Here is a 16330-nt window from a genome sequence, read left to right on the forward strand (position 1 = left end):
TAAAATAATTCATATTCGAAATAGCAAAAACAAACCGTTTTTCTAAATAACTTCTAATTAATTTTCATTTGTTAATATGTTAATATTTGAAAACATTAGCTTAAACTTCAAAAGAAGCACATTTGATAAACAGAGTAACATAAACTGAATCGGTGCGAATGATGACTTGTTCATAGACCGCATGAAAACCTTTGGCGGGCCGTTGTTTGTCCACCCCTGGTCTAGATCATTTATATCTGCTGTAAAGTTTCCCGTTTATTGTTCCACCGTCTACATGATCGATCAAATTATATTTGGTCATCGTTTTGTAGATGTGGATATGTAGAAAGTACACACTATTAATTACCATATGGCATTTGTTACCAAGAACATCGAATTGTGTCTCTCGCACCAGACGGAAAACCTTGTGTGGTGATACAACGCTTCTGTGTGAAGCAAACATTCACATTTTTGATGCCGTTCATGCTGATCAATTTATTGAGAGAAAAAAAGATTTATATAAGCGAACACTTTACAATCATGCATGCACGTCCTCGGGTCATGAACAACTGCAAACGGCAATTTCCCGTGTTTTTTTTTCTTTATATGATTTGCCACTGCTCGTGCAACGACTGGCTTTAATCTCGCTTTTTGTTTCTTTTCGTTTTATTTCTTTTCTCTTTATTTTGTCAACGTTCTACATAATTTTTGAGACCTTTTAATTGACAATAAATTCTTCTTGCAACTACTTTATTTTCATTATCCACTGGCTTTAAATGCCTTGGCTAAATAACAACACAAGATAATCTCCACTTTGACTATTCAGCAATTTCCTTATCCATTAAAACAATATCATCCGCCGTATAATCATATATCTGAAAATATTTGTATTGTAAAAGAAGAACATGAAAATCCATTCGCTTTCGTTCCAAATAATTTCGTCTACATTGTACCTCTTGTAATCTCCAGTCAGAAATTTATGAAGAACAGTATATTTAAACTAATCCCATTTGTACAGCCAGCATTTCCCCAAGACACATTTATTCTGGAAACTGACATTTAATAGTGTCCATCACCTTCTACAGCGCACTTATTTGAATATGTATGGATACCCCCCCCCCCCCCCGCGCATAATATAACGTATGACACAAATAACTGCCTTGCCACTCTCTCTTCAAATCTGAAATTTTTTGACTTAGAAAATAAATTTCAGCTCACATGTTTAGAATGTATGTTATGGGTCAGATATCCGAATCTAAAAAATATTAAAATACATCTATTATTGTGATGCATTGATTAATTCTCGTTTCCATCACGCAATGATACTTCATTGGATGAAACAAAAATAATCAATCGATCTGTATAGGTGAAATATATTTACAGAAACATTATCACTTGAAATGTCATCGCAAAAGAGAAACAGCAATCCATTTGAACCACTTCGGATACGTCTACGATTGGATTGATCAGGAAGTACGAATTAAAACGTCCGATACATTCTTCTTGGATAATCTGTTTCACAAATACCCGAGATTGTCAACATGGTATATATATATATATATATATATATATATATATATATATATATATATATATATATATATATATATATATAACATACACTTGAGGTATGATCGAGAGAAATGACCTCGTAGTTTATGAATGTACAGTTGGTGCAGTGAAAGATATGGCCTTTTCCATTGTGCCAACCACGCTTTTGAAGGAAACGAGTCGGACATTACACAAGTAAAAATAATGATGTAGATTATTATTCCCCCAATTTATTAAATAATTAAATAGTCCATATTCTCTGATACGTTACAGTGATATCCAAATAAGTTTGGCACTTTGGTGAAAGATATGTACAACTATATTCAGCACTGCCTTAACATATCCCATTTATTTTCCCATCAATCGTATCAGTGCTGCGGCATTCTCCTCGTTGCAAAATGTAGAGAGTGGCCAATAAAAAAAGAGTGTATTAATAGTGTCTTTGTAAAGTTAAAAGTTATATCAATGTTAATAGAAAGTGGTCAGATGAGAATGAATTTCCAGTATCTTAATTCCAGAAAATCTTTCTCTGAAAAAAAAAAAAAAACACCTAACCAACTTTGTTTCGATTGCTCAAAATAGGAAAATAAAATGGTCTCTGTCAGTCACAATGCCACCAATCTATTTGAAGTCGTCATAAAGGACGTTAGGTTGGAGACCAAAGTGCATCGCATGATATTATCTACTAGGCATTCCGTTAAATCTACTGGTGTTTTATATTATACAGAAATAAAATGAAGGTGACAAACTAACCTATTTTGTTAGTGCTATTAAGGCCGAACCAATATATGGCTTGACATTACATGCAAGAAAGAGAGGCTAATTTATCTGTGTGACTTACAATACTGTGTGAGTATAATCTATAGGTCATTAACTTATTGATAACCTTTCCTTTGCCCGTGACTTGGACTGTGTCACCCCGAGTGTCAATTGTATGCGAAAGATAATTTTCGGATAATGTAAATACAAAGTAGTCTTCCCTCCAGTAAGGACATTTTTGTTAGGTACAATGATGTTTCTGGTATTATTTAGTCTACTTGTTTCAGGTATGTACACATGATTCTTCTTCAGTTTTTGTCCAAGTCAAGAGATGTCATCGCAGCGTAGTACGTTTTCTTGGAGCTGATTGGTTTGATTGAGCGGAAGTTGTAATTAGGACATGCATTTCGATAAGATCGATCACTATCTTGTTAGGAAGAGTAATCAACTAAATTCATAGTCGTGTGTGTGTGTGTGTATGAATGGATGGACTACATTATTTCCTCTTTGAAACCGATTACATTTCAGTTATTCTTATTAATACACAAAGGTAATAGGAGCATTTGAAGTACCATGAATGAACACACTAAACGCGTAACTACAGTTACAAAGTACATTGATTTCTATTTGACATCCTCATTAAGATTGTGTTTTCTGCCTCGATTTCATAAGTATCCTATCCTGTATGGAGGCAATGGAAATGTAAAGATGTATGATATTCAAAACAGTGCTCATTTTTGTAAGAACAACAATTTGGACGTAAGTATACGGTAAACCATGTAAGTAATAAACGTAGTGTAACATACGTTTGATATGTAATGTAGTTGTTATAAACTAGTAATGCAAATTAAACTTTAATCATTTATATACATGAAATAGACGTAAGTATACAAGGATAAAAACAAATTTGAAGGCGTTCAAAGTATTATTACAAAAGAATGCATGTCTACGTATGCAAATGAGCCTGTTGAAGAAAATGCAAACACCTTGGAAGCATTGGAAAAATGTACAGTTGACAGCACGTTTTAAATGAATTATTGCGTTGGCCTTTCCTCAGAACACTGGGAATCTAACAGCTGTAAATAATATGCGTGCTAGTCTAAAACGAAACTGGTCAATTCACCTAATCTAATCTACAAGCATATCCGATTGTTCAAGTTTATCTGTTCTTTTGTACATCAATTCTAATCCTTCTGCCACGAACCTCGTACCATGTCAGGTCATCCATAAAGGCAGTTTTCCACTCTCTTACCCAACAGGATGTGAAATAGAGTGTCATTGTCCTGACATAAAAGCAAAATGCGTGTCTAAAATGGCGTTGTTGTTGTGGGGTTTAACGCCATTTCTCAGCACACGATAGGCTATGCATGGCGGCCATTATTATTGGTGGAGGAAAAACTAGGGAAGAACCACTGACCCACGAGAAGCTACTGGCAAGCTTTCTCACATACACCCATTGGCCGAATCCTAGACTAGAACCCACGCAGACAGAGGTGAGATGGCACTGATCCGTAACGGAGAGCGCTTTTGAACACTCGGCCACTCGGGTCCCCGAGTCTAAAATGTATGTTGAGTCTAGTACTTGCTCCATCGTTTATAGTTTGGCAGAATAGAAGCATATGCCTGACTGTCTACAACTAAATAATTTTACAAAGTTTATAATTATACACACCCTCAGACAAAATTGAACAAGTTGTTAAATATGCAATGTTTGCAAATGGCCAATTATAAGGTAAATATTTTCGAGCTTCTAGACAAGGAGTGCTTTTAGAGCAGTATGGACTGTTGCATAATGTAAAAGTTCAGTTCTCGACTTTTGATCTCCAGTCTCACTAAGAAACAGTGCGCTATTGCTTCGATATTCCTTTTCCAAAAGGGTTTTTGACACAGAGTATAGGGTATCCACATTGGAGTGAAAAAGGTTGGTATATCACAAGAACACGATATATGTTTTAACAAAGGCAATACTGTCACGCTCGTTTATTGGGAAATCAAGATTTCTCCTGGTGAACACTTTTTCCATCCTAATAAACCTTTTGCTCTGAAGATTTTATTGAGAAAGGTCTAATTCGATTTTTAATCAAGATAGCCATCAACCGATCCACAATCCAAGATTGCTTATTGTTGTCTCATTAGATGATAGTTGATCGAGACCTTGCATTCTTCTTGCAGCTTTTCTTTTACAAACTTTTAAGTCATATGACTGTAATCGAGTCAAGGTTAATAAAGATTCGCTTCCGTACATTATAGCTAGTAAACCGTTTTGGATAGATTTTAGCACTGTTAATTGGATTTATACCATCCTTGACGATTTAAATCCCTACAAAGGAATAGTTGACCTTTTTGTTCACTATCATTTTTCAGCATAACAGTATTTGAAAGGTCTGAAAAGATAGTAACACCAGTATATAGTCGTAGCTGCACTAATCTGCTTGTCTCCGAGCTCGAACGATGTTTCTTGCAGGATTATTGTCTTTAAAAATATGACAATACTGTTTTTTATCAGCACTATATCTTAGTCTCTACTTTGTGGCAAAGTCACGAATGTATCGACGCCGAATACCCATGCTAATAAATGCTGTGTCGTCAGCTAGTAGAATACAAGAGATGCTTAGGGTATATTTCAGATTCTGTTAACTCCAATAAAGATATTTGGTCCTTTATTACGATCAAGGATAGCCATGTTAAAAGAGTTCTTTGCCTCGCCCAATGGTTATTGTGTATGGAGGAGCCACCGGTGTGGCCCAAAGCGTACGCCTTTAACATTCACGGCCATCTCGCCTTTGCCCGCTAGGATTCGAGTCTCAGGTTCAGCCAGTGAGGGCATGGGAAAGCATGCCAATAGCTTCCCGTGGGTCGTTGATTTTTACCTGGGTTTTTCCTGGTTATACTGGCCGCCATGAGAAGTCTATCTAGCGCTGAGAAATAGCGTTGCCCCCCCCCCAAAAAAAAAATCACCTGACCTGGTTTAGAAAGTCAGCATTTTACTTTAACTAGGGCCATAACATCTTTGAAAGAATAATAAATGTCATCACTATTTCCTTACTTAAAAAGGGTAAAGTATATAGAAAAAGCCATCGTGCCATACTGTACTGAGGGCTTTCACAGTCATATTTGAGTGTCCTTCAAAATAGTGGGCCATACCGTCAATTATAATATCGACTGATGTTATGACACTACACGGGTCTAGATATCCCTGTTGTAACGGGTGAGGAAAACATTTAATTTCACTGAATTAGGTAAATCTCTCTTGAACTGTATCTTTTGTCCTTTACTTTTCGAGAAACAGGAACGATTGACATGTAGTTATTCATGTCAAGCATATTGCTCTTCCCACCTTTGAAAATAAGAACAACTAATACACATTTAAAACAGTCCCTGGGCCCCCAGGTGGCCGGATGGTCTAAAGCACTAGCCTTTACACACCACTACCGTCTCACCTGTGTTCGCGTGTGTTCGAATCTCCGACTCAGCCAATGATCCATGGAAAAAAATCTCGTCAGTAGTTTCCAGTGGATCGGTTATTATTCCCAGTGCTTTTCCTAGTTCTTCCTTCACCAAATATACCAGCGCTATTCATAACCTATCTTGTGCTGAAAATTACGTTAATCCCTTAACAACAACAAAATGGTCAGGAAAATATTGCAAGGAGGCGATGCGATTGTATATATGGTATAAAAATGAAAATAATCGATTGATGAGGATAGATGACGTATTCTGGATATTTTTTTTTATCATGATTGTATGCTTTATTTTTCTTCATCTTTCCCACAGTCGCTTCAATGTGATTTTACAAAATGTTACCTCAGACTTTGGTGTCTGTTCTGTTTCAGTATTTGAGACAACAATATTCTTCAGTGTATTCCTAATTTAACCCGCAAAGGATTGATTGAAATGACTGTCAACTGTTTCAGTTCCAGTTTTATTTTTGTTTGTTCAAAACGCTGACGCCACAACTCACTAATCATATGAGGGTTCCGAATTATGTCCTTGTCTACTTTAGTTCAAAGATATCTTGTCTGTTTTCCTTTCTATGTATTCCTTCTTTTATGTAGTCCCTACATCCAATTATGCGGATTTATCTTACTCATCGAATCGTTTCGGTTCACACTGTTCTTTTTGCTTTTTTTAATTGGCTTCTGAACTTCCTCTTCACACTCTTGTATTCTGCATATGGGTTATGTTGCATACCACAAGGACTATCGTCTTATATCCACGAAGTTAGTTTTCTTCTCAACTCTATGCATCTCAGCAACATTACGAAATCTCGAATGGGGTTTAAAAATGCGGTTGGAAGATTTTATTTGGGAGAATTTTATCAACTGAATCGCCTAAGATAGTCGCAACAGCATCTTGAGCGTAAAGTATATCCACGATGTCGTGTGTAAGTAGTTTTAACGATTCTAATAGCTCTTACTGTACTCACCGGAAAGGCATTCCACAGTTTCCATTACTTTCTTACAATCATCTAAAGAGGTATTCTTTACAGGACACCACACACAGAACATGAATAATTTTCAATTGCACATACTAATTTCATCTGCAATAATTGTAATTTCCCACGTTTTGCATGGATCAGACCGGCAGGGACTTGTGATAGAGAATCGCAATTCCTCCAGAGCCAGAGGGACGTTTTCTCTCCCACTGAAGCTTCAGAATTCTTTTATCCAGTCAGTCGAAAGCTTAAACTCTCTCTTGATGCTTTGTTGAAAGTGCAACTGTTCTGAAGGTAGTCAATTCTCACACACGAACACAGTATCTAAATGTAGAGGGCGTTTAAGTCATAATGCCCTTTGCGTTTCAAGTCAATATGTTAGAAAAGTCATGCGAAGGATAACCAAAACGCCCCATCCTGGCAGCTGCATACAGAGGTCATTTATCTTTTAGACCATTACATGGCTTATACAAAACTTGCCTCTGATGTATTGTTCTGCAGAGTAGCGTTTCGGGAACATTAATTCGAATGGTATAGGCTTCTCCTCTATCATTCGATCACCTTTCTCGTAATCGAATATTTATTGTGTTCTCTCCTCAATTATACATAAGACTGTACATTACTTGATTTAGTTCTTCTGGACCGCAGTCTGCCTTAATTCAAGATAATAAAAAAAAACTATTATTATGTTTTCTGGTTTCATTTCACTGCACTGGATGGCACGTCAATTCGTATGATTTATATCATATGGTGTGAGTGTGATATATCCAGTAGCCCATAACTGGCACTGATTTGCTCTATTTTCGTTCTTGTCTGTTCTGCTTTCATCTATTTTGCCTTATCTGCTGACCGCATCACACTCTGTGTTGTGATGTTTTAGGATCTTTGCTGTCGGCGATTGTAACACCTCTGAACTGCTTTTCTCTACTCTGCGACGCCTGACGCTGATTAAGCCGATATTTCTGTCAACCTTCTGGTCAGGCGAAATTCTGCTTCGAGACGATGTTGGTTATTGATTATAGTTTGATTCGGTCTTGTACTGGTGCACTTGGTGTATTCTTAGGTATACAAGAAAAATTTGCCATGTTTGCATACGATCACGACAGATGGATACAGCTTGTAAGTTGAAACTGAATTCCACTAATCTGGGCGTTTGTAGTTTAAATTTGCTTCCCGTTTACAGCTTGCAGCTTTACGATTACCTTTGCCCGACGCTTAATTTTTTTTATACTTCTGTCGTGCCATGTAGGGAAGCCTCCGATAGCAGTTCCGATTCCTTTACCATGTCCGTTCTAGATTCCAGTCGTTTGATTGTATCGTCCTTCTACGATCGATATCTCTTTTCATTCGCTTAATTTCCTCCAAAGTATTTTCACAATTGACGTTTAGTTCATCAAGTACAAATTGTTTTAAATCAGTACATTTTTCGTACGAACTGCAGTTAATGTTTCTTTTATTATTATAACTCCATAGCATGTTTATTTCTAAATAACTAAGCGTAAACAGGTGTCAATTTGAAATGATGAAAATTTGGTTTAACTTTAAATGTTTCAGCACAAAATCATTCAGCAAAAATGAGCATGATTTCACATATTACTAAACCCCACAAAAGTTTTTAAATGATTTCACATAATACTAAAATATAGATTTAAAATGATTTCACATATTACTAAACCCCATACAGTTTTAAAATGATTTCACATATTACTAAACCCCATAAAGTTGTAAAATGATTTCACATATTACCAAACCCCATAAAGATTTGCAATGATTTCACATATTACTAAACCCCATACAGTTTTAAAATGATTTAACATATTACTAAACCCCATAAAGTTGTAAAATGATTTCACATATTACTAAACCCCATAAAGATTTGCAATGATTTCACATATTACTAAACCCCATACAGTTTTAAAATGATTTCACATATTACTAAACCCATACAGTTTTAAAATGATTTCACATATTACTAAACCCCGTACAGTTTTAAAATGATTTCACGTATTACTAAACCCCATACAGTTTTAAAATGATTTCACATATTACTAAACCCCGTACAGTTTTAAAATGATTTCACATATTACTAAACCCCATACAGTTTTAAAATGATTTCACATATTACTAAACCCCATACAGTTTTAAAATAATTTCACATATTACTAAACCCGATAAAGTTTTAAAATTATTGCACATGTTACTAAATCCCATAAAGTTTTAAAATTATTTCACATATTACTAAGCTCCATACAGTTTTAAAAAATGATTTCACTTATTACTAAATCCCATAAAGTTGTAAAATGATTTTACATATTTACTAAACCCCATAAAGATTTGAAATGATTTCACATATTACTAAACTAGATAAAGTTTTAAAATGATTTCACACACACACACACACACACACACACACACACACACACACACACACATATATATATATATATATATATATATATATATATATATATATATATATATATATATATATATATATATATATATATATTTTTTTTTTTTCTTTTGGATGACAAAAATAACTGTATTTATTTTAGTCATGAGGCTAACACTGAAAGATATCAGTAGTGAATTAACGTAATTTTAATTGTAGAGACCAATGCATGAGCCTTTACACGAATTGCGATATTACAATATAAAAGTATTTTACTTCATGTTTGTATGACTAATAACTGATTTTTAAATGCCAAAAAGGCACTGAGAACGCACCATTTGACTATCGGCCCTTAATTTCTAAATTAAGGACATTTCATGTTTATATGGCAGTAACGGGTATTGCATGTTCATTGTGTGTTGTTGTTCATGTAAATATGCTAATTACAGAGTTTACAGCCAAATGATTAAATTCATTCATCACGGATGTTAATAAGAGACACATGTGAAAATCAGTTCAGAAGTTTGTCACAGGTTTGGTCTGAGTTATGTAAACTTAAGTTCAAAAACGACTTTTAGTTAATATGCTATATATTTTGATGCTTAACTCTGAATTCCATGATTTAAATACGGAAAGGTTTTTTGTATGGCCGATTAACAATAATATTTTGATACAATATAAGTAATATTAGTTTGATACAATTTATGTAAAATGTTTAATATCTTGATTATTTGGAGACAAAGAGAAAACGGAAAAACGTGCGAGATATGGTGCAACGTTAGTCATGATTAAAGGCATGATGAATTTCGAGGTATTCCAAATTTTGTAATGTTGCTGGCAAGATGCAACTTGAACGCTATTCTTATGACATGGCCATGAGACCGACGTGCGTCATTTGTCAACAAAAGTCTTGTTTAAGTTTCTTCTAAAAACAGTAACTGGAAAAATTCAACCAAATGTGACCGAGAACTACCTTTCAAATTTGCAAATTTGTACCAACGATGCCAATCCGCCTACAAACATGGTCGCCGTTACTAAAAGAAGAAAAACACTTTAAATGGTTTCTTCTGAAAAACTGTTGAACTGGATTGAACCAAAGCTGACAGAAAACGTTCTTTAACTGAGGTTTACAACTGATGTCGTTCCGCCATAAAATACAACAATCTTAATAAACAAAAATATAAACAAACTCTCAATGACTTCTTAAGAAAACCAACTTTACAGTCTTTAACTTAATTTCATAGAAATTAATAAGACATAAATATATTTTACTGTATACTAATGATGCCCGGCCGCCGTCAGAGTTGGCTACATTCATAAAACATTTAAAGAACTTCTTAGGTTATTGATCTAAGTTCCTAATGGACTTGCTACTATTGCCTTTTTTTATTGCTTCTTCGTTATATATTTTCATTTATTTATTTATTCTTGAGGACAGGGAGATGGTTCTTTAAGTCGGAACGACATCTCATGTATATTTTCGTAAATTTAATTACGAAGTTATAAACATTTTATCTTATTTACAGTTACAAGTTCTTGTCCAGTTGGCTGGACTCAGCATGATGATTCCTGTTATCATTTCAGTCACGATAAAGAATCATGGGGAGATGCCTTTGTGAGTTTCTTTTGTTGTCAAGCATACATGTTTTCATTTTCTAAAAAGTAAAACAAAATCTAAATTCTGTGAATGATACTCTGATCGTTAAAATATCGGTTTCGTATTGTTTAAAATTAACTAAAAAATTCCATGTGCAATCTTGATTCTGATAGTTAGTTTGACAATCTTTAAATGGTCGAAATACCTGTCTTGAATTTCTCAATTTTCTAATCCACCCATTGTTTAATTTATACACTGGTCCATCGAACGTTCATTCAAATAATTCGTTATGTGTCTATCTTTTCGTTTATTTCGTTTTATCTTTCTTTCATTCCATGTAACAGCCATGGGCGCGTAATAAAAAAGGATTACAGTATAAACTGAGGTGATATGAGTAACTTTATCATTTTAAATTGTAATTAGCAACAGGCGACTATAGCTAATCGTGGTTTATGCTGTACCTTTGTAGACTTTTTGCAAGATTCTTGGAGGTTACCTGGTCGAAATAAGCACAGAAGGCGAGTCCAAGTATATTGAAAACCAGGTTAATATGTTCAATGGTAAATTTCGATTTTTGTAACCAATTTTTCTGATGACACTGTAAGTTATATTACAACATTATATATGGTCCCAGCGGTTGATTTCTGTTTGGTCCTTAATATTATTGTATTTCAGTGTATGAGGGTTTGTTAACACTATTTTCGTGCCGATGTACATAGGCAAGTGGAACGAAATCACTGTCGATGCCGGTATGATTTGTTAAGGCATCAATCGCTTTTTCAGTAAATTCAGTAACCTCATCAATGAGGTCAGATTCCAATCCTTATATAATAATAATAAATCTACTCGTAAACACAAACACCATAGACATTTAAGCACTCTTCCGAATAAAAATCTAGTCCTTTGAATTGAATACCATCTCCAGCGACTAATGATCTTGCAATTGCATATGTGTCAAATTCACCATCGTCCTGTTTATGATCGTGATATTAGTGTTACAAACTCAAGAACTATATGTTGTTGTTATTGTTGGGTTTAACGACATTTTTCAGCACACGATAGGCTATGCATGGCGGCCAGTATTAATGGTGGAGGAAGAACCTGGGAAAACCCCGGGAAGAACCATCGACCCACGAGAAGCTACTGGCATTCTTTCTCACATACCCACATTGGCCGAATCCTAGACTGGAATCCACGCAGATTGAGGTGAGATGGCAGTGATCCGTAACGGAGAGCGCTTTAGACCACTCGGCCACTCGGGGCCACGGAACTATATGCAGCTTATCATGTGCCAATATTCCCATTGTTCCTTTAGTTCAAGTTATGATAAACGTGTATAATCACGCATCTTTATTATGTGACGTTTCGGTATATGAAAAACATTTGCACCAAAAGTGAAAATAAGTCGTCCATTTTCTAAAGTTACCTTGTCGTATCTTTCATCTCCTTTCTTGATTAATATTTCCTTGAATTTAGCTCCAGAAAGTTATTACGCCTGGTGATTGGGGGGGGGGGGCACATCTGCAAGCTGTTCTTCTACATATTGTTTCATCCCACCATTAGCAGTATCGACGTAGTCATTGATAAACTCATCCGACACGTTGGTGTCCCAGATACCACCGTTTTATTTATCATAGCCAGATTATTGCGTGACAACCGTCTTACAACAATGCTTAATATATCTTGCAATTTATTGGCATTTATACGTTGAATTTAGTAAAACTAGCTATAAACCTGACCTAATTACTCGACTGAACTGCTGACAGAAACAGTCCAAAGTAATATATTTCATTTCTGTAGCCCGTTGGATATACATTACATCTTTTTAAAGCTATGCGCAGAATAGGCCGACATATCGCTAGTCAGGAAAACGGGGGGGGGGGGGGGGGGGGTATCCTTTTATCCTATTATTTTGAACAGAATATTCTGGTGACAATTGCATCTTTTCAAATGGTAAGCGTTGCTGTATTTTAATCGTGTCAATCGCTCGAACTCAGTATGCGTTTTGCTTCAATATTGGAAACGAAAACCTTAAGTGCGCAGAAATGCCCGTCAGCAGTGAATATTTATCATAATGTAAACTTACTTTAATGTATAATCAATAAGTGGTTGCGGAGTTGAGCTTCCCGCAAGCACATGCAATGCTTTAACAACACGATTATCTCATATTGGCCCTTGCAAGCGATTTTTTTTCTTCCTCAGCGGCATAGTTAAATAAAATAATGGCCTAACAATATTATTAGTTGTGTTCTCGACTATGGTGTACACGAGAAAAGACTAGTCGATTACCTAGACCAGCACTTGACGCTAGCAAATGTGATTTGCAACATTTATAATGGCATGTTCTACTGCATAGTTCTTATATTCCAACTTGTACACATTTATGGTTAATGCACTTCAATGCCATATAACTCTGTCTATATATATATATATATATATATATATATATATATATATATATATATATATATATATATATATATATATATATATGGGTCCGAGAGGCCTAAAGCGCTCACTGTTACGGATCACACCTCTCTGCGTGGTTTCGAGTCTTGGGATCGGTTAATGTGGGTAATTGTTACCATTTATACGTACCGCCATGTATAGCCTATCTTGTGCTGAAAAATGGCGTTACATTCTATAACAACACCACTATGTATGTATATACTGTTACGAGGTGCAGGTTAAAATACATTACCGAGAGCTACATTTCCAGTTTAATCAGAAGTTAGTTGGATATATATATATATATATATATAGTGTTGAATAAATACTTCTCTTTCATTTATTAGTTTGCTTCCATGAAGTTTACTTTTGACTGCAGTTTTTAACTTTGTATTTTAAAATCAGCAGAGAGGACTGTGATTTACATTGTATTTCTCCTATAGTTTCCTTTAGTTCAATAAATAAATGTGTTGTTTACTAATAATTTTATTTAAAATTTTTTTAAAAATAAAGTATATATATATATATATATATATATATATATATATATATATATATATATATATATATATATATATATATATTAATGCAAGTTATAAAGTTGACACTATTTGCATGCCAGCTTTGTGAAGAATTTTACAAACCCGTATCAAAGATGGCACAGAAGCTGTTTTGTTGGGGGTGGGGGTGGGGGTATTTGTTAATGATCGACATGCGTCAGAACTCCTAATGAAAATCAAAACGAGCCGTTTTGGGGTTCCCTTTAATGACTGTCGCAAGATAACGGTCTCATGTCTCGTGATACTTTACATATTACGCCACTTTTGTTAATTGCAATATATACTTCGTGTTGCTCAAATTTTAGCTTCTTTGCATTCTGTATTTACTTGTGTTATTTTAATACTGGAAAGCAGTATTTACCTTTCTTCTGTATATCATAATGTTGCACGTGTCTTTACCTTCACATCACACAGAAAAGTACTGGATAGGGGCCTCTGACGTTCTTGTTGAGGGAGAATATTTATGGATGACCAGCATGACGAATGTTTCCTACTCCAACTGGGCTCCGGGTCAACCCGACAATTCTGGCACAAACGAAAATTGCGTGGAAGTGTGGACTTCAAAGCAGTGGAATGATGGACCGTGCTCCAACCCGGTTCGATACATCTGCGAGTCAGAGTTGAGGTTGGACTTCAGTCGTAATTGATCGAAACGGATTTTGTTATTTTGTTTTAGGTCGGGAAAAACAAGCATGAAACGAACACAACACACACTAAACTATAGTCACATGCATGAGTATCCGTTATACCTCAGTTTTACTTGATTTAAATTAAACATTTATAAATGGCTAGGAGTATCACTCATTGTCCGGAAAAGTCACTGTACAACAACGCACATAAAATGACAACAGCATCGTCATTAAACACGAAAATGTACGGCGCAACGATAAGTCGCTTGATTCCAACTATCTTAAATCATTTATGACCAAATTGCAGGATGCATGGACCATTCAAGTGAATATGCTTATAGTTTCTGCAGATGGCCTTTGTATCTCTGTTGTCATGTTTGTTGAGAATTATTTTCAATTTGACATATCCCCTCGGTAAACCAAAAACCAAAGTTATTTGAGTGTAACCGTCTTTCAGCTATGTTCTGTATTATATATATATATATATATATATATATATATATATATATATATATATATATATATATATATATATATGGAGAAAGTACAAAAGCTATTATAACCGACACAGTGATTTTGAAACAAACCACACATTACGATTTAAATTAGAAAAAGGCATGGGACTTCGCTCTTACTGTAAATTTTTATTCTGTATATTAGATACCTCAGGGACAAATCTCAGAAAGTGCTGGATTGTATACGACTCTTGGTAAACACAGATTGTAAATCGGATCAAAAGATCTTACCAGGACATTCGTAAGATCTAAACTTTACAAATGACTCGATGCTTGATCTGATACACAATCACGAACTACTTTGTATGTGTGCATTTAGAATGTCTCCGTCAGAAAGACTCTATTTGAAAGAAAGTATAACCATCAATTTATTTAAACCGAACGGTTCTTACGTATGCTGCCAGTCTATCTTCTAAGCCTAGTCATGTTCGTGTAGGCAGGTTATGAGAGTGCAAATATAGCAGCCAAAGCTGCCCTATGGTTACCCCTTTCGGTATCGGTGGGGCATATACTTAATGCAAATATTATACAAATCAGCGTCTTCGTCATGTTTTACAATAAATGTGGAGTGCAAACGCCATAGACTTCAGAAGAATAATCCCATCGTTCGAGGGTGGCATCCCTTCTATAGAACTAATCGCAGAGATGTGATGGCATTGTGCCGATCGCGTATTAGACACACATACCTGACGCAGGCCTTCCTGCTAAACCTGAACCTGAATAAGAGTGCATACCTTGCAGGACTCCAAAGAAATTGAAACTGTTTTTGTTGCTTCTGTTAATTTCACCTCTGTAAAACATATTTATTTTTGACGTGAACAGCTTGAAGAAACTGTATGATAATATACCGCCTCAGAAAATCATCGAATTTGGAAAATTTACGGTTTATATTTTTAAAAATATTTTGACCCAATATATTAAGAAATTTACATTATGTAACTTTTATCTTTTATTTATTATCATTTTACAGAATTTGACATCTATACATTCGATCCAGCTGTAATTCCTATTTGCGTTTAATGTTTAGGAGTTTTTTTATATTCATAATTATTTGCAATTCATTTTGTATTTTCGAACTTATAATTCTTTTTCAGAACGGACCAGATTATCATTGGATATTGACCTATTTGAGAATATTACTTTAATTAAAAAGAAGTTAAGAAAGAGTTATTTTTCTTTTATTTCATATATGTTCCTTTGTTGACTGGTACATTGTATCACGTGTTGTTTTTGGTCGAACATCCAGTTTGTATCGAGAAAGAATGATCACCCTTTTATGAAGGAAGTGATATTCATCAAGTGTACAAATACATTCCACATTTCGACCCTAACTGCATATTAAAATATGATTTCTAAATGTCAACATGAAGACCCACTCCATGACCGTCATGAACTTGTAACCCAGAAAATCATATTTACTGTGTATCTTTTAGAATCATAAAATAAATACATTATATAAAAGATG

At 34.9% G+C, this 16330-nt stretch overlaps 1 protein-coding gene across 1 annotated transcript; it reads left to right on the forward strand.

Annotated features, from left to right (window-relative positions):
• Nucleotides 1-2434: 2434 nt before the first annotated feature.
• Nucleotides 2435-16031, forward strand: LOC149774486 (perlucin-like). The gene is made up of 5 exons (XM_089945276.1): nucleotides 2435-2576; nucleotides 10643-10731; nucleotides 11183-11273; nucleotides 14136-14346; nucleotides 15960-16031. The coding sequence occupies exons 1-5, from the start codon at nucleotides 2540-2542 to the stop codon at nucleotides 15985-15987; spliced, it is 456 nt and encodes a 151-aa protein (XP_089801402.1). The 5' UTR covers nucleotides 2435-2539; the 3' UTR covers nucleotides 15988-16031.
• Nucleotides 16032-16330: the final 299 nt, after the last annotated feature.

This window comes from Sinohyriopsis cumingii, unplaced genomic scaffold (genome assembly GCF_028554795.1).
Source record: "Sinohyriopsis cumingii isolate HCF-2022 unplaced genomic scaffold, ASM2855479v2 utg000229l, whole genome shotgun sequence".
NCBI classification, from domain to species: Eukaryota; Metazoa; Mollusca; class Bivalvia; order Unionida; family Unionidae; genus Sinohyriopsis; species Sinohyriopsis cumingii.

Excerpts from the sequence above, each read along its gene's own strand:
- LOC149774486 (XM_089945276.1), top strand. The coding sequence starts at position 2,540 with ATGATGTTTCTGGTATTATTTAGTCTACTTGTTTCAG. Across the intron at positions 10,732-11,182 it reads AATCATGGGGAGATGCCTTT|ACTTTTTGCAAGATTCTTGG; the intron begins GTGAGTTTCTTT and ends GTACCTTTGTAG. Across the intron at positions 14,347-15,959 it reads ATCTGCGAGTCAGAGTTGAG|AACGGACCAGATTATCATTG; the intron begins GTTGGACTTCAG and ends ATTCTTTTTCAG.